Consider the following 18,554-nt stretch of genomic DNA (forward strand, 5'->3'; position numbering starts at 1 on the left):
ACATGGTGAAACCCCATTTCTACTAAAGATACAAAAAATTAGCCGGGCGAGGTGGCGGCGCCTGTAGTCTCAGCTACTCGGGAGGCTGAGGCAGGAGAATGGCGTGAACCCGGGAGGCGGAGCTTGCAGTGAGCCGAGATCGCGCCACTCACTCCAGCCTGGGCGACAGAGCGAGACTCCGTCTCAACAACAACCACCACCAAAAAGTGAGTGGCATCTTCCCCTCTTCTTGCCCCTGCTTCTACCATGTGAGGCGGCTGCTCCCTCTTCGCCTTCCGCCATGATTGGAAGTTTCCTGAGGCCTCCCCGGAAGCAGATGCTGCTGTTTCCTGCACAGCTCCAAAATGTGAGCCAAAAAAACCTCTGTTCTTTATCAATCACCCAGTCTCAGTTATTTCTTCACAGCAGTATAAGGTCACCCCGAGGAGTCATTCTGGACTTGCTCAGAATGGAATTCATACCCGGCCAGTGCCAGAGCCGTGTGAGCTGAGCCAGAATCTCCCAGGAGTAGAGCGGGGCCGCCAGTGCCGGGTGCTGGGGCCAGGGAGAAGCCAGACATGGCCGGCTTGCCCGCCGCAGAGCAGGAGCCCGGTGAGCATGTGCGCCCGCCCTTTCCATTCGGGGCCACTGCAGTTCCCACAGCAGCTTCAGAAACATTCCCAGTGAACAGCTTCCAATTACAAATCACACATCTAAGAACCAGGGGAATGAACACAGCACTTGTTTTTATAAGTGAAACTTTATTGTACTCTTTTTCCTTTCCACACCCAAGGAAAGTTTACCTATGAACAGTTTTTTTCCTCTGTGGACCTGTTACACATTTATAATATACTATTAATTATTAAATAATTACTCAGTGATATTGAGAAAAATATTTGGCAGAAATACATATGTCCTATGATGCCACATCTCTACAATTGGGGACAGACCCTACAAACACCAAAGAAAAGGCAAGTGCAAGAATTTTCACAGCAGATATATTTTTGATAGCCAAAGCAGTAAACATCTGAGATGTCCATCAACAATAGAATGGGTAGGCCAGGTGCGGTGGCTCACACCTGCAATCCCAGCACTTTGGGAAGCCAAGACGGGTAGGTCACCTGAGGTCAGGAGTTTAAGACCAGCCTGGCCGATATGGTGAAACCCCGTCTCTACTAAAAATTTAAAAATTAGCCAGGTGTAGTGGCAGGCGTCTATAATCCCAGCTACTTGGGCGGCTGAGGCAGGAGAATCACTTGAACCCAGGAAGGGGAGGTTGCAGTGAGCTGAGATCGCGCCACTGTACTCCAGCCTGGGTGACAGAGCAAGACTCTGTCTCCAAAAAAAAAAAAAAGAAAAACCCACAATAGAATGGGTAAATCAGTTGTGGTATATTCATAAATGCAGTTCTCACAGTAATGACAAGTAACAACAACACACGCACAGACAACGCTGAGTGAGAAAAATCAGACACGAGAAGGAGCACCTTGTGCGATTACCTCAGGCAAATGACAGAGACCATTCACCACAGGCCTGGAGCTGGCCCAGACTCCAGGAATCTTAGGGGACTGCTGGGGTGCCCTCCATGGCAGTGACACGGGTGCACGTGGGTGTGGGCGCATGTGCATGCAGGTGTGCACCTGTGTGTGGGAGCATGGGTACATGGTCTACACGTGTATATGCGTGGGTGTGCATGTGTGGGAGCACAGGTATGTGGCCCACCTCTGTATGTGTGTGTGTGGGTGTGAGGGAGGTGCAGGTGTGTGTGGAGGGAGTGTGGGTGTGAGGCAGGTGCAGGTGTGTATGTAAGTGTGTGTGTGAGGGTCTGTGGGTACATGGGTATGGTGGGTGTACACGGGTGTGAATGCACATGTGTGTGGGTGTGAGGCAGGTGCAGGAGTGTGGGAGGTGTGTGGGAGGGTGTGGGTGCATCATGGGTGTGGGTGGGGGGGGTACGTGGGTGTGGGGAACTGGTGCATGCATGTGTAAAGACGCCCCCAGTAGCATATTCTGGATGTGTGCACTTGGATGCATGTTAAGTTATAGTTATACCTTACAGGCAGAAATGCATTAGAATAAAAACTAGTAACAAATACATGAAGAAAATTCATTCTTTATTATAACCAACAACTTAAAAATTTTTAAATGAGAATTTCATGATACCAATTAATATTTACTATATTAGCCAACTTCTTCTAAGTGATGGCAACCAATACAGGGAATTCTATGATAGTATTGGTCCACATTATAACTTGTCCAATTCTTTTATAAGGTCATTATAATATGTAAATAAGAACTACATAAATGTTGAAACTGAAACAATAATTTGATTTTGTGAAATCTGCCCCAAAGAATAAATGAACAAAAAAAGGTGTATTATGAAATGTTATATAGCTTTAAAAGTTATGATTAAGAGCAATTATTAATACCAAAAATGTTACAAGAGTATTAAATTTTAAAAGCAGGCTATAAAATGGCATGTGATTATATAATACCATCACACAGGAACACAGACCACAAGGGGATACAGAAAATTAGAAGTAATTTTTGTGTTGCTAGGGAATTTTTTCCTCGGCATTTTTCACATTTCCTACTTATCAGGAAATCCATTAGCACTGAAAAAAGGGACGCACTTAAATGTACTACTTTGCAAATCTGCTCCTCTGAAATGCACCAGGGCAGCAGGCACAGCCGGGGGTTCTCTGGGTGTGTCTTCAGGACAGTGCGGCGAGGCCCCCACGCTGGCCCCTCGGCCTGGCTGCAAGTCTCAGCAGACCCTCTCTCCTAGTCTCCTGCCTCCCCACAGGCTCTGCCTCTGGCTGGACCCACTTTCTTCCCATAAAGCTGTTTTCCTTCTCATGGAGACACAAGGCACAGCTTTCCAACGGGACTCAGCTCCTCTAGGTTCACCTCTTCCAGCCAACAAGCACGCACAGGGCAGAAGGGGGATCCATGTTCCTCCCAAGCCCATGTCTCCTAATCTGGCACACTGCAATAGAAATGGTCTTTAACCTTCATTGCCAAGCCTGATGAGTCTTGAGATTTTCCCACATCCCTTATTTTATGGTTGATTCATAGAGTAGCGCAAAGTATACATCTTCACGCACTGTTTTAACACGGGGCTGTTCAAACAGGATGCCATCAACCACCATGAGCAAAAATAACGAAGTAATGGCTGAAATCTATATTGCACCAGGCACTATGCGAAGTATTTTATACACTTTGGTTAGTGCCTTAATCCTTAAAACAGCCCTAGAATATATTACTATTAACCACAATGTACAGGTGAAAAGACGGAGGCTTGAAGAGTGGAGGGCCTGGGCACAGTCAGGCACAGCACAGCCAGGCCTACGGGAGCCCCTGGTCCTGGCACGCGAGCTCTGCAGCCCCACCGCCTGCCCCAGAGATGCGCTCTGCAGGGCGGCAGCAAGCCAGAGTGAGAGGCAGCTCCCAGCTGGAAAGAAGAACCAGTACCTCAACTCTCTGTTCTCAGGGCACCACCCTACACCCAGCTCACCTGAAAGCATAAACAACTGTTTTGTTGAATAAACATATGCAGGTACAGGCCCGCTCCGAAAACGAGTAATGTGAGAAAGAAACACCGTAACTAAGGTGAGTGCAAAAGATTACCAGGGCTCAAAAGAAAGAGCCATTAACACCAGCTGGGCAGGTCGGGAAAGACGGTCGCCCTGTGAGCAGTACTTAAATGTTACTTTAAACTTTTCACACCACATTGGATTTTTTAAATGTGTTAATCGTTTATAATGAAGATCAAACTCACATATTTTGAATCATTAAAATTTTTAAAGTTGATTTTACCAGTGCTGGGCTAAGGCCATAGACGACATTGTAAAGATTTAGAATAGTTATAAAAATTTATTAGAAAGTGAGTAAAGATGAACTTAATCACCTCTCCCTCCTTTCTGGAAGAATTGGGGCTTGGAGAGAAATGCCACGGTGTGGCCACAGCCCAGGGCCAGGCTGCTGAGTACAGAGCTGAGGCCACAGCCCAGGGCAGGCTGCTGAGTACAGAGCTGAGGCCACAGCCCAGGGCCAGGCTGCTGAGTACAGAGCTGAGGCCGCCGCGCTGTCCATTTCATCTGCGCTTCTCAAGTGAAAGTTTAAAAACTCTTGAGAATTAAAAAAGAAAAGAAAAGAAAAGAAAAGGGTCAGGCACGGTGGCTCACACCTGTGATCTCAGCACTTTGCAGGGTGGAGGCGGGAGGATGGCTTGAGCCCAGGAGGTCAAGACCAGCCTGGGCAACACAGCAAGATCTGATCTCCACAGAAAAAAATAAAAATAAAAACTACCACACATAAATAAGACTGGATATTAAAAATTCAAGAGCCACCCTCCTAGGGAAAGTGAATGATCCCATGGCTTCCCCAGAGACAGGAGATGCCCTCGGCCACTGATGGCAAACCTCCCCGCTTCTCACCCTGGACAGCCACTGGACAGACGACAGGAGACGCCTTCCCTGCCACGTCATCCATTAATAAAACCCACCTGCTCAGTGGCAATTCCTTAAGAGTTATGCGGAATACTGAATACTGCCTGGGACCAGATCTTGGACAGGACAAGCCATGGCCCCGTATCGCTGGTTTTCTTTACTCCTGGTTACAGCAAGTGACCCTGAAAACACAGTTTCTACTGTAGTCGGCTTCACGCTTCGGCTCGGTGCTGACATGAACGTGACCCGCCAGTCAGGAGACCTGGTCTCTCATTTGGATTCTGTCATTCCTGGCTGTGTGACCTTGGGCAAGCCACTAACCCTTTCTGGGCTCTTTGTATATCTGGGCCCTTCTCAGCATTTGTACATTTAGGAAACTACATCTCTAAGATCCCTTTGTTCTAATAGAAACACACACTCCTTTTTTTTTTTTCTTTTTGAGACAGAGTCTCACTCTGCCGCCCAGGCTAGAGTCCAGTGGCGTGATCTCGGCTCACTGCAACCTCCGCTTCCCTGGTTCAAATAATTCTCCTGCCTCGGCCTCCTGAGTAGCTGTAACTACAGGCAGGCACCAACCAAGCCCAGCTAATTTTTGTATTTTTGGTAGAGACGGGATTTCAGCATATTGGCCAGGCCAAGCTGGTCTCGAACTTCTGACCTTGTGATCTGCCTGCCTTTGCCTTCCAAAGTGCTGGGATTACAGGTGTGAGCCACCACACTCGGCCAAAATACATATTGGTCCTTTAGCTAAGAACTTAAATGGTAAGTAATACAGTTATTAAGTATGTTACTGATTTTCCAGTGCTTATGAGTCCCACACAATAACCGCCATTTCCCCAAACATAGTAATACTTCTCTCTTGGGCAATTAAAGCATAGGGTATTAACAGCTCTTGCCCATGAAGCCCAAACAGTACACTTGGCAGTGGAGGAGAAAAAAGACTCCACGTTCCAGAAGCTCCCTGTAAGCTCCCTGTGCCCCAGGAGCACGTTGCTCAGAACTGTGCAGAAGGTGACACAGCCTGTGCAGTGGGTGGGCAAGGGCTGCGGCAGAGGCTGGAAACTAACTGAGTCACTGGAATGCCACCAGCTGCCTCTGGTAGCAGAGAACAGGGCTGAAGTACCGGCTCTTCCTTTCAGTGGGGAGCTGCCTTTCACTCTAAAAATCAGAAAGACATGAGTAGAACTCTATAAAGGAAAAAAAAAAAAAATTGGGGTATAATCAATATAGTGAAATTATTGGGGCATAATCAATATAGTGAGACGAGGCTGGGTGCAGTGGCTCACACCTGTAATCCCAGCACTTTGGGACTGCTGATCCCCTGAGATGGTGAGGTGGGTGGATCATCTGAGGTCAGGAGTTCAAGACTAGCCTGGCCAACATGATGGAACCCCATCTCTACTAAAAATATAAAAATTAGCCAGGCGTGGTGATGCGTGCCTGTGATCCCCACTATTCGGGAGGCTGAGACAGGAGAATCACTTGAACCCGGGAGGCAAAGGTTGCAGTGAGCTGAGGTCATACCACTGCACTCCAGCCTGGGCAATAGAGCAAGACTCTGTCTCAAAAAAAAAAAAAAAGAAAAGAAAAAAAGAAAAATATGCATATTTATAGAGAGACCAAAATTCTCAGAAAGCAAAGTAGGGTACAATTCACAGAGGAAAATAGAAAAGCAAGTGCACAGTGGGAGGCAGCACCGTGGCACTAACTTCTGTTTCTCTTTACATGGATGCACATGTGGGGGGGAATGCGGCCCCAGGGCACCATGCTTATCTTTCCCTAGATCTAGTTTGGTGCACGCAGAAGAGGGAAACAGGGCACCGTGTTCATCTTTGCCTTGATTTGCGCTGGTGCACACACGACTCGTTCCTGGTACAGAAGTCCAGTGAAAACCACCGCCACCACCGTGCCACAGAAACGCTTTAAGGAAACCCTAATGAAACAGATGACTGGAAACCCTACGATCCACCACCACCACCGTGCCACAGAAACGCTTTAAGGAAACCCTAATGAAACAGATGACTGGGGAAACCCTACGATCCAGAGTCCACAACACTTCTCACAGCATGTTTTGTTCATCCGAAGCAGTGACAGACACCCTGCCCACCCCCACACCTCACAAACCGAGCAGAGGCAAATGCAACACAAGCCCACCCGTGTGGGAGGGGCACCACTTGATGGCTGGCCCAAGGGCGGCAGCAGGGCCCACGGAGATTCTGGGGGTTGACTCTTTGTGACTCTGGTGGGACAGACGAAACTGGCTGTGGGTTTTGACCCAATGTTCATTCATATGGACACCAGGGAACCTGATGGAATTTGCAGCAAAACCCCGGAATTGTCCAGGCATGGGGTTTCTGGATATCGTGACTTCTTTAGACAGAAACAAATCTGATGTTTGTCTGAAAATGTAATAGATGCCCAACAGGACATCACAAGATTTACTTGTGAAAAGTGAGTACATTTGCTACAGTAGAATTAATTATTACAGAAGTTTGTGACTTTCCTTAAAATACACCCATCCAACAACCTGCTCAGCACTAGGCATCAAAAGGACACAGCAGTGAACGGTCCTTGGCCTCACAATATGTGTCAGGGATGGCAAGGACCGTTTGGAGAAAAATAAATACAGAATAGAAGTAACAGGAATCCTATAACGTGAAGCCTTATATTAGAGGCATGCACACGCAAAGACAGACAAGAGTAGAGAAAAGGCATCAATTAGTTCCAGCTCAGGAATTGAAAAGGGGGTGGAAAAGGGAAGATTTCACGGAAAAGACGATAGAAGCTGTCTGTAGGAGAGATCAGGACTCAAAAACCTTGGACAAAAATCATAAATTTCTCCTTAAACCCAAAGAACCCGTCCAGCTGAACACTTGCAGGAATGCCACCTGATGTAGTTTGGATATTTGTCCCTGCCGAAATCTCATGTTGAACTGTAATCCCCAGTGCTGGAGGCAGGGCCTGGTGGGAGGTGTTCGGATCCTGGGGGCGGCTCCCTCATGGCTGGGTGCTGTTTTGGATAGTGTGTTCTCCTGAGATCTGGCCACTGAAGCGTGGCACTCCCCCTCACTCTTTGCTCCTGCCCTCGCCATGTGATGTGCCTGCTCCCACTTCGCCTTCCGCCATCACTGGAAGCTTTCCGAGGCCGTCCCAGAAGCAGATGCCAGAGCCATGTTTCCTGTACAGCCTGCAGAACCATTAAACCTCTTTTCTTCATGAATTACCCAGTCTCGGGTATTTCTACATAGCAATGCAAGAATGGCCTAATACACCAACAGATCTGAGGGTGTGATATGGTTTGACTATGTCCCCACCCAAATCTCCTCTTGAATTCCCAAGTGTTATGGGATGAACCTGGTGGGAGATAATCGAATCATGGGGGTAGTTCTTTCCCGTGCTGTTCTCCTAATAGTGAATAAGTCTCACGAGATCTGATGGTTTTGTAAGGGGGAGTGGCCCTGCACAAGCTCTCTCTTTGCCTGCCACCATCCAGGTAAGATGTGACTTGCTCCTCCTTGCCTTCCACCGTGATTGTGAGGCCTCCCCAGTCACGTGGAACCATAAGTCCATTAAACCTCTTTTTCTTTCCAGTCTCGGGTATGTCTTTATCAGCAGCATGAAAACAGACTGATACAGGGTCAAACCGATTCTTCAAGAGTGAGGGAAAAGGGGAATATCAGAGAACACTTTATATGTTAGATCTTAAGACTCACCGAACCTGAAAGCTGGAAAGAACCAATTAAAGAATTTCCAAGTATGGCAGACCATCTAGAGATATACCCTAAAAACACAGGACCCCTGAAGATAAAGCTCACACTGAGGACAGTAAGAAACTGAAATGCGAGTCAGGGACGCTTAGTGACAGGCTGGAGCCTCTGGATCAGGCCTCATCAAAAGGAAGCCAGGCTACCCTATGATGCTTCAGTGACCCTGAGCAACCAGGTCCTTTTACCATTAAAGGAAGAGAGAAGGGTGAGGAGGAGAGAGCGGCAGCAGCAGGGAAGAAGTCAAGGCTCAGTTAGTCTAGAGTGGGGCTGGGAATCTGAACGTTGACCAAGCGCCCTGGTGATTCTGAGCACAGGTGAGAACAGGACTTGCAGGCAGCGGGGCTGCAGGCACAAAGCTGTCACAAATCCAAACAGATGCAGAACCATGCCGCTGAGCTGAGAAACTACGAAGTTACCCAGGGGAAGAAACGAGCTGCTCTGTCATTGCCCTTCTGTGACATCAGTCTTTTCACTGACGAGGATCCCAGCCACCGGGTCAATGCTTCCACGTTAGAAGAGGCAAAGCTGGTCCTCTTTGTCACCATGGCACTCCCAGAGGTCTCCAGAGGAAGATTAAGACTCATCCCTTATCTACATGAGACGGCGGGGGTGGGGGGTACCAATATATGGGGAAAGTCTGCGGGAAATGCAGACCGCAGAAGCACTTAAAGTGCCTCAGGTCGGAAATCCCCTTGTTCCTCATCCCTGCCCATGCTAAGCCATAAGCACACCCCCAGGAAGAACTCCAGCTCCTCCTCAAAGGAGAACCCCAGAAAGCGAGCAAAGACCCCAGAAATCCTTGTCCCCCCTCCTCAGGCACAGGGAGCTACGACAGAGTCCTGTCCCATAGGAGGAAACAGACGCAAATCAGTTCGTCCCTCCGAGGAAAGTCGGCAACTGTGACAGTCCCCACATTTTCAGAAAGATAGCGCAGCTGCATCATGGAGTAATGATGCAGGTACCGGGCACCTTCCAGGGAATTAATGACTGCCTGAAAGGAGAGAGGGCCTGAGGCAACGCCAGGAGCCATTAACCCTTCCCAGTTACCACTCCCCGGGAGAGCTGGAGCTCCAGAGCGAGGGGCGGGGGCTTCCGACTGTGCAGGAGGCCAGACTCTATTGTCACAGAAGGCACATGGGCCCGGCTGCAGCCCGCAGCCAGTGGAGCCTTCACAGCCACACACTTTCAAACAATCAGACCTGTGATAACTCACTCACTGTCCCGAGAACAGCAAGGGGGGAATCCACACCCATAATCCAATCATCTCCAATCAGGTCCCTCCCTCAAAACTGGGGATTACAATTTAACATGAGATTTAGGTGTAGACAGGGCCAAACTATACCAGATGGTAATACTAACAGTACTGTGAGTATCTGCTTGTCCATTTCGCCATTTCACTAAACACTGAACACTCAGAACACAAATATCTGTTCAGTTTTTGTGTACTCAGCACATAAAAAAGAGGAATTAAAGAGTTCTGTCAATCTACGAAGTAAGCATTTGTTGAGTGGATGAATGAACTAACAGCTCAACAATGTCACATGCCTTTACCAGAAACAGAAAGACAAAACCAGCAAGTCAAAAACACAGCTTCGTACCTATCATAGGGATTCACACACAGACAACTGCAGGCAAGTATGGAAATACATGAGGTGTGTAATAAAACCTACTGTTGACTCAATAAATAAGATACTGGGAAATTAACTTGAGTAATTAGCAGAACTCTTCAAATTAGAAGAAAGGAAACAGAAAAACTGGAAAGCTTCTTTAAAATAATTAATTGGATGTTACTTCGTTCCAAAAAACAAACAAACAAACAAACAAAAAACAAATTAAGGCAGATTAAAACCCTTTCTGTCATTTTGGGCTGACTCTTTTTTTTTTTTTTTTTTAATGTTTTTGAGACAGAGTCTCGCTCTGTCACCCAGGCTGGAGTGCAGTGGTGTGATCTCAGCTCACTGCAACCTCCGCCTTCCCAGTTGTCAAGCGATTCTCATGCCTCAGCCTCCCAAGTAACTGGAATTATATGTGCTTGCTATCACACCGAGCTAATTTTTGTATTTTTAGTAGAGACAGGGTTTCACCATGTTGGCCAAGCTGGTCTCGAACTCCTGATCTCAAGTGATCCACCCGTCTTGGCCTCCCAAAGTGCTGGGACTACAGGCATAAGCCACCACACCCGGCCTCTTTTATTTCTCTATTTTGATAACTTTGGTACCAATGATTCTTCATTAATGTCATTACCAAATGGAAATGCCATTACCACATTCTGGCTAAGAGCAGGTACACAGTAATTTGCTCATAACTATCATGCTTTCCATGGCCCCATTTTGTGTTGAATTCCTGGGTTTCTGCTGGCTTCTGCTTTGTGGAGCTGCATTTGGAAGGCAGAGTGGCATGCCTCCCATCCTATCTCTGTGCCTCTTTTGCCCATGTGGGTTTTACTCCCCAATTCCCCTGGAGGCGCCATCCCTGAAACCACAGGCCATCTTCATGGCGGGTCCTCCTTCCTTCTCAGGTGGCCATTGGTAACTATTTTTATAAATAAATAATTCCCTTCTTGTATTTTTTCCAGTAGAAAAGTAACACATATACATATATACACATTCTGAAAACAAAATATTAGAAATAAAATAATTTTATATCCTGATTAGATGTTGCCCCCACCTCGCCCCAATCTGAGGTTCTGCTTTCCGAGGTTTCAGTTACCTGTGGTCAAGTGTAGCACAAAAACACTGAATGAAAAATTCCAGAAATAAGCAATTCGTAAATTTAAATCACACACCATCCTGAGTAGTGCAGTGAAGTCTGGAGCCGTCCCACTCCATCCCACCAGAAACATGAACCATCCCTTGATCAGGATATCCATACCCTGAGCTATCCACACTCTCTGTTCCTGACACCTTTGATCAGCATATCCATGCTACAAAAGAGACCTGCCCCTGAGCCATCCACACTGTCTGTTCCTGACATCTAACCATCAACACTGTATGGCGTGATGATCCGGATTACCCAAAACAGATGCTCCTGCTTCTGACATATCCTCAGAAGGTCAATAATAGCCTAACGCTACATCACAACGCCTATGTCATTCCCCTCACTTCATCTCATCACATAGGCCTTGTATTATTGCACATCTTCTCGAGAAAAAGGGTGAGTGGCCGGGCGCAGTGGCTCACGCCTGTCATCCCAACAGTTTGGGAGGCTGAGGCCAGCAGATAACCTGATGTCAGGAGTTTGAGACCAGCCTGGCCAACATGGTAAAACCCCATCTCTACAAAAAAAAAAATACAAAAATTAGCTGAGTGTGGTGGTGCATGACCGTAATCCCAGCCACTCAAGAGACTGAGGCAGGAGAATCGCTTGAACCTGGGAGGCAGAGGTTGCAGTGAGCTGAGATCATGCCATTGCACTCTAGCCTGGGCAACAGAGTGAAACTCTGTCTCAAAAAAAAAAAAAAAAAAACTAGAAGAAGGGTGAGTATAGCACAGTACGGGGTTCTGAGAGACAGAGACTACATTCATATAACTTTCATAACTAATAATCATTGTTCTTTTTTTATTAGTTATGTTGTTAACCTTTTGTTGTGCCTAATTTATAACTTAAACTTTACCTATATGTAAGTATAGGAAAAAGCGTATTATGCTTAGGGTTCAGTACTTGCCAAGGTTTCCGGCATCCACTGGGTGGTCTTGGAACATATACCCTGTGAATAGCATCTGAAGATAACCCGTGGCTCAATTTTTCGTCCTTTTTGGCCTATTTCCTTCCAGTCTTTATTCCAAGAAGAGATTCAATTGTGCACTTTGCTTTTTCACACCGCGGTGATCATACTATAAACACAACGTTAACACCCCACCGAATCACCTAACAATTCTTAAGCTGTCATGTTTCTTAGGAGTCTGTAACTTTTAACGAGTATAATAAGGGAATACTATTCACTCTGAGTAACCAGATTCAACCTGAGAGAAGTGTATGAATCTGTCATTACAAGTGGCTTCATATCGTTCAACCTAACATTCACGCATTTTGACATTGATTGCTTGTAAGTTTTTATAAGTATCATTATAACTAATATTCTTCATGTATAATGATTTTTTCTAGGTTTGGGATACAGGAATTACAGATTAAGTACATAAACATTTATTTATGAAGCTCTAAGGATATATCACTGAATTAGTAGCTATAACTATGCTGATTTTAAACCTTTATCGACATATGAGAGTGACAGTTTCACTATATCCTATCCAGGCCTGCATATTCTTCAACAGCTATTTGAATGCCATTTCCCCGTGTGATCTGGTAAGCTAGACAGAGGCCCTAGACTATGTCTGACATGGCCTCACGCACATTTTCCCGGTGTCAAAGACAATGCACATCTTCGCAATCACCACAGCATCTCATTTTAATCTCCACTTTAGCAACGAGGAAAATGGAGTCCAGAAGGGGAATCCATGTGCTCAAAGTCACATGGTTACTGCCAGGCCATGAACCGAATCTAGATCTCCTGAGTGTCCGCTACAGTGGCCAGAACAGTAAAGGGTTCCATCTGTATCCCCGCCTGGATCAAGTGGCAGTGACAGATCAAGTGGCCTGGTGAAGGGGTGGCCTGCCCCTCCACTCCTGTGGGTATTTCTCGTCAGGTGGGACGAGAGACTTAGAAAAGAAATAAGACACAGAGACAAAGTATAGAGAAAGAAAAAGTGGGCCCAGGGGACCCGCGCTGGCACTGGTCTCTGAGTTCCCTTAGTATTTATAGATCATTATCTTTACCGTCTTAGAAAAAGGGAAGTGGTAGGTAAATAGAATCATGTAGGGAGAAGGTCTACGAATAAAGATCTCTGTGACATGAATAAGTTTAAAGAAAAGCGCTGTGCCTTGATGTGCATATGCAAACATCTCCATAAACCTTTTTAGCGCATAAAGAGCAGCATTGCCGCTAGCATGTCCCACCTTCAGCCCTAAGGTGGTTTTCTCCTTTCTCAGTAAATAGAACATACCATCGGGTTTTACACCAAGATGTTCCATTGCCCAGGGACGGGCAGGAGACAGATGCTTTTCTCTATCTCAACCGCCAAGAGGCCTTCTTTCCTCTTGTACTAGTCCTCCTCAGCACAGACCCTTCACGGGTGTCAGGCTGGGGGATGATCAGGTCTTTCCCTTCCCACGAGGCCATATTTCAGACTATCGCATGGGGAGAAACCTTGGACAATATCTAGCTTTCCTAGGCAGAGGTCCCTGCGACCTTCCGCAGTGTACGTGTCCCTGGGTACTTGAGATTAAGAGAATGGTGATGACTTTTAACCAGCAAGCTGCCTTCAGGCACTTGTTTAACAAAGCACATCCTGCACAGCCCAAAATCCGTTAAACCTTGAGTCATCACAGCACATGTCTCTTGCAAGGACAGGGTTGGGGGTAGGGTCACAGATTAACAGCATCTCAAATACAGAACAAAATGGAGTCTTTCATGTCTACTTCTTTCTACATAGACACAGTAAGAGTCTGATCTCTCTTTTCCCCACAGCCTGGATCAAGTGAGGATGAGGTTGTGAACCAGCCCACACTCACCTAGAAAGAGTTCTATGAGCAATTAAAGAAGTAATCCACAGGCCCAAGAAGAAGGGGTAGTGGTGACCACATATCCTTGCTTCTCAATTGCTTATAGAACCAAATCTATATAACCTCAAGAGCCAAACAAGACTACAAAGGTCATACCAGACAGAGGAAGTTTAAATTACTAAACACAGTCGATGCACAGAGATGGATAATATTCTTTGATTTGAAGATAGACTTAAATCCAGTGAAAGTTTTATTTTGTTTATGTGGCATTAATTTCTCAAATGTTGCTGGAAAATCAGAGCAAAATGGTTATGAAACTAAGAATAGGCTTAGTAATTATCATGTATACATTTGTCAAAAATAGTTACCTGATTATCATATTTAAGAGACTGTGTCCCAACCAAAAACCGAATGGCATCTGTTTCTGCAGTTTGAGGTGTTAAAGCACGTGCCTGCAGGACGGAAGAAAAACACATGCACATTTATGAAGTTAGATTTAATAGAGATGAAAAAGGCAGTTGATCTCATCTACTGTTGATAAAGTATAAATTAGTACAGTGTCTGGAAAGCAAGTTAGAAATATGTATTAAAAGTCTTTGACTTTTGCACACTTTCAACACAATTCCACTTCAAATTTGCATATGGAAATAATTGTAAGTGGGTAAAAAATCAAACAATAAAGATGTAAATTATGTACACATCAATGTTTATTTTTTAGTAAAACTATTATTTCAACAGTAAAAGACTGGTTAAACAAATTATACTTCAACAATACAGCAGAAAATAGCTTCCAGCAATAGCAGAGTAGGGGGTTTAAACCAACTCTTCTGCAGATAACAACTAAGAAAAACTAAAGGAATAACCTGAATCTGTTTCACAGCCTCAGAGAACTACCAAGGCAACGAAGAAATGCCAAGATCCAGGACAGGAGGAAGCCTAGCGGGGAAGCCCAACACCTAGTCACTCTTCACCTCAAGGCATCTGCCAATCTGGAAAGCGTGGCTGGTAGGCTGATGCTGATGAGAGCTTTGACAGACTCCTGGAGCTCAGGGCACAAAAACCCAAGCACAGGGTCCACCTGGGAGAAAAGCCTGTAAAGCACTAACCCCACAGGTATACAGCCCAGGAGTAAAGGCAAACTAGAATTAGACCAACCTGCACAGGCTAAAGCTCCAAGTCATCTCAATCCTGATTGGAGCAGGTCAGTGCTCTTAGGCTAGCCAGACTCCTGCCAGAAGTCAATCCTCTGGAGGAAGATAACATCCAAAGTTTCTAAAATCCGACACAGAAAAATGTTCAACATTTAATCAAAACTAGCCAGTCATAAGGCCAAGCATGGTGGCTCACACCTCTTATCTCAGCAGTTTGGGAGACTGAGGCAGTAAGATCACTTGAGGCCAGGAGTTCTGGCCAACCAATCTGGGCAATATAGCAAGACTCCATCTCTGCCAAAAAAAAAAATTGTAAAAATTAGCTGGGCATGGTGTCTCATGCCTGTTGACTTAGCTACTCAAGAGGCTGGGGCAGGAGGATCACTTGAGCCCAGGAGATTGAGGTTACCACAAGCCATGATCACACCACTGCACTCTAGCCTGGGCGACCGAACAAGACGCTGTCTAAATAAAATAAAATAAATAAATAATTAAAATAGCCAGTCATACAATAAGACAAAACCAAAATAAAAAACCAAAAGAAACAACCACCAACAGAAAAAGGGCTACAGAGGATTCAAACAGATTCCCTGGGAAGCAAGCTCTAAAGCTCTAAAGGTATGTAAAGGAGACTTGCTAGAGAGTGCTCCTGGGAACTCTTCCATATTGGGGTGAAGGAGGAAGGGCTGGGCTGAGGGAGAAGATGAAATGCATCACATCTGCAATGGAGGCCTCAGCCAATCCAATGGGGAGCTCTAGAGCTGGATGGCCCTTCAGAGTTAAGGCCAAATGGCCAGGGTTTTATACCACCCAACCCCTACCCCCATGGGTCAGTCACTGGATGCAGGCTGTCCCCGAGGAGGGGTGTGACCTTGGGCAACGTGCCTTTGTTCAGCTGAGGGCAATGCCTGGAGCAGGGCCCAGCTGAGAGCTATCAGCCTCTAACAATCTCAGAAGTGGCTGGATTTCCTGAAAGAGAAATGCAGGCTGTATACAACAGCCTGAGTTGCAATAGCTATGGTTAATATGTTTAATAATTAGAAGATAAAACTAAGATCTCAGGTGATGAACCTGAGGCTTAGAGGAAAAAGTTATACAACTGGTTACTACAGCTGTGACTAGCACTGCAGGCTTATAAATTCAAATCCATCTCTGTTTTAGGACAAGCATTAACTGCACCTGGATCACGTCCCTGTGGCCAGCATAATAATGGCCCTCCACCCATATCCACATTCTAATCCCCAGAACCTGTGAATGTTAACTTACGCGGTAAACGGGCTCTGCCGATGTGCTTAAATTAAGGACCTTGAGATGAGGAGGCTATCCTGGATTATTTAATCATGTGGGTCACTGAAATCAGAAAACCTTCCCTGGCTGTAGTTCCAGAGAAATGCGACCACAGAAAAGAGAACCAGAGAGGTGGTGAGGCAGGAGAACAGAATCTGGAGGCAGGGAACCTAAGGCCAACTCACGCTGACTTCCTAGAACTAAACTGAAAGGAAAACCCTAATTTTCTACACCCAAGTAACAACAGGACTAGAGGCTACACCCTTTGCAAACCCTCACCTTTTCTGCATGGCAGTAGAGAAGTTGAAAGTACCTCTGATTGGTTGCTTTTTGCAAACCAATCAGACGTTTGGATAAGGCTGTAACTTTGTAACTTCACTGTAGCCTCTGATTGGTTGCTTTCCACAACCAATCACACTGATTGTGGGCCATCACTTCATTTACACGGGGTAAACACCAAGGGGCCAATGGGAAAGCTCTAGCGGGTATTTGGACCTGAGAAGATTCTGTATTCGGGGCCCTTGAGCGGCTGTTCGGCCCAATCCCACCCCATGGAGTGTACTTTCATTTTCAGTAACACTCTGCTTTTGTTGCTTCATTTTTTCCTCACTTTGTGTGTTTTGTCCAATTCTTTGCTCAAGATGCCAAAAATCTGGACACCTTCCACCAGTAACAACGGCAGCTGTGAGGAGGACCCGGTGGCTGTTGCTGGATTTGAAGATGAATGAGGGAGTTGTTAAAGCAAACTAAATATGGCCTGAGAAGGACTCCATGCTTCTATATTTGAGTCCTTGTGGATGAACCACAACCTAACTTAATATGTAGACAAGACTAAGAACTTAACTTAGGAGCCTGCACCTGTAACACCTGAGTCTTGGCCAATCCCAGCAGCCATACTTCAACCACTCATACACTGCTGAGTGTTCAACCTGTGTTCAAATAAGGCAAACTCCAGCCTGTAAACCATGCAGCTGTTTCTGTACCGCACTTCCCATTTCTGTGTGTCACTTCCCTTTTTTTGTTTATAAATTTGTTCTGACCACAAGGCATCCCTGGAGTCTCTCTGAATCAGCTGTGATTCTGGGGGCTGCCCAGTTCACGAATTGATCATTGTTCAATTAAACGCCTTTACATTTAATTCAGCTAAGTTTTTCTTTTAACAGAGTCCATGAGCCAAGGAATGTGGGTGCCCCTGAAAGTTAAAAAAGGGGAAGACACAGATTCTCCCCTAGTGCCTCCAAGAAGTAACAGAGACCTACTTATGTCTTGACTTTAGCCCAGGGAGATTCATTTTGGGTTTGTGACCTACAAGAACTGTAAAATAATCAAATAATGTTATTTTGAGCCACTATGTTTGTGGGACTTTGTTATGGCAGCAACAGGAAACTAACCCTGCACCATACAGTTCACTAAACACCCCCATTCAGTCACGCCCCCTTCCCATATGGAGCTCCGAACACACCTGACACCCAATTCCCACCTCGTCGGCGTTCACATCCAACTCATACATGTTCTTTCCGGTGTTTTGATTCATTTCTTTCAAAACCAGGTAAGAGAAACAAGTGAACAGTTGCCCTGACCATTTAGTCTGCCTAGTTTTGACTTGGTTTCCACAGCTAGAGCAAAACAATGACATCTCTTGGGTGTCCATTGCAAAAAAAAAGTTGAGAGAGAACAATTTCATGAACTATTCTTAGAAAACATAACCAATATTATCTATGTTTCCAGCCTTCCCAAAATAGCAGCACAAAACTTCGGCAGCTAAAATACATTTTAAAAAAACCAAGAATACGCATGTCTAGAGCAACATGTCCATGATTAGACACCTGGAGAAAATACCTGTGCGGGTCAACTCAGCTCTTCAAGGAGCCTTTAAGAGTCCCACTGTCGGTATCCCTCTACCCTCTGCTGCAACTTCCCTGGACAATTTTTGGAGCCAGTTATAGGCCTTCTGCCAAAACTGTGCATATATGCACAGAAAACTTTGCATATAATTATTAGCAAGTTCACAGAGCCTCTGACTCTGGCTTGGAGAAAGACGACTCTGGTGAGGAGGAGTTCAAGCCATTCCTGAAAGACAAAGCCCTGGTGGCTCCGAGGCTGAGCCCAGGTCAGGAGAGCGAACACTGGACAGGTCCACCTTCAGACAAGAACACCACGATTTTCAAATGCAGGACTGTGTTGTCACCCTGGACGTTAAAAAGCCCAAAAGGCCCCAAAAACAGCCCCCAGGAGAGGACCCACCTGAAGGGGAATGACTACTTTCCACAGAAAAGCTTGTCTATGCCTCAAGTCAGTGATGAAGGGTTGCCTAGTAGCAGGTACAGTGGAGGCATTAAAGAGGTACGAGGCGCCACCTC

The 18,554-nt window shown here is 45.9% G+C and overlaps 1 protein-coding gene across 4 annotated transcripts in view; it reads right to left on the reverse strand.

Annotated features, from left to right (window-relative positions):
• The window catches only part of EIPR1 (EARP complex and GARP complex interacting protein 1), a 171,706-nt gene that overhangs the window by 139,903 nt on the left and 13,249 nt on the right, over window positions 1-18,554 (reverse strand). For 2 of the 4 annotated variants that reach the window (XM_003908237.5, XM_009183639.4), the window contains exon 2: window positions 14,125-14,208. The exons of 1 other annotated variant lie outside the window; for it this stretch is intronic. In XM_003908237.5, the coding sequence (XP_003908286.1) occupies window positions 14,125-14,208 (84 nt within the window). Of the gene's footprint in view, window positions 1-14,124; window positions 14,209-14,911; window positions 15,059-18,554 lie in introns of those variants that run through there. One more of the 4 variants, XM_021924491.2, reaches the window with a different exon arrangement.

Source organism: Papio anubis, chromosome 14 (genome assembly GCF_008728515.1).
Source record: "Papio anubis isolate 15944 chromosome 14, Panubis1.0, whole genome shotgun sequence".
Classification (NCBI taxonomy): domain Eukaryota; kingdom Metazoa; phylum Chordata; class Mammalia; order Primates; family Cercopithecidae; genus Papio; species Papio anubis.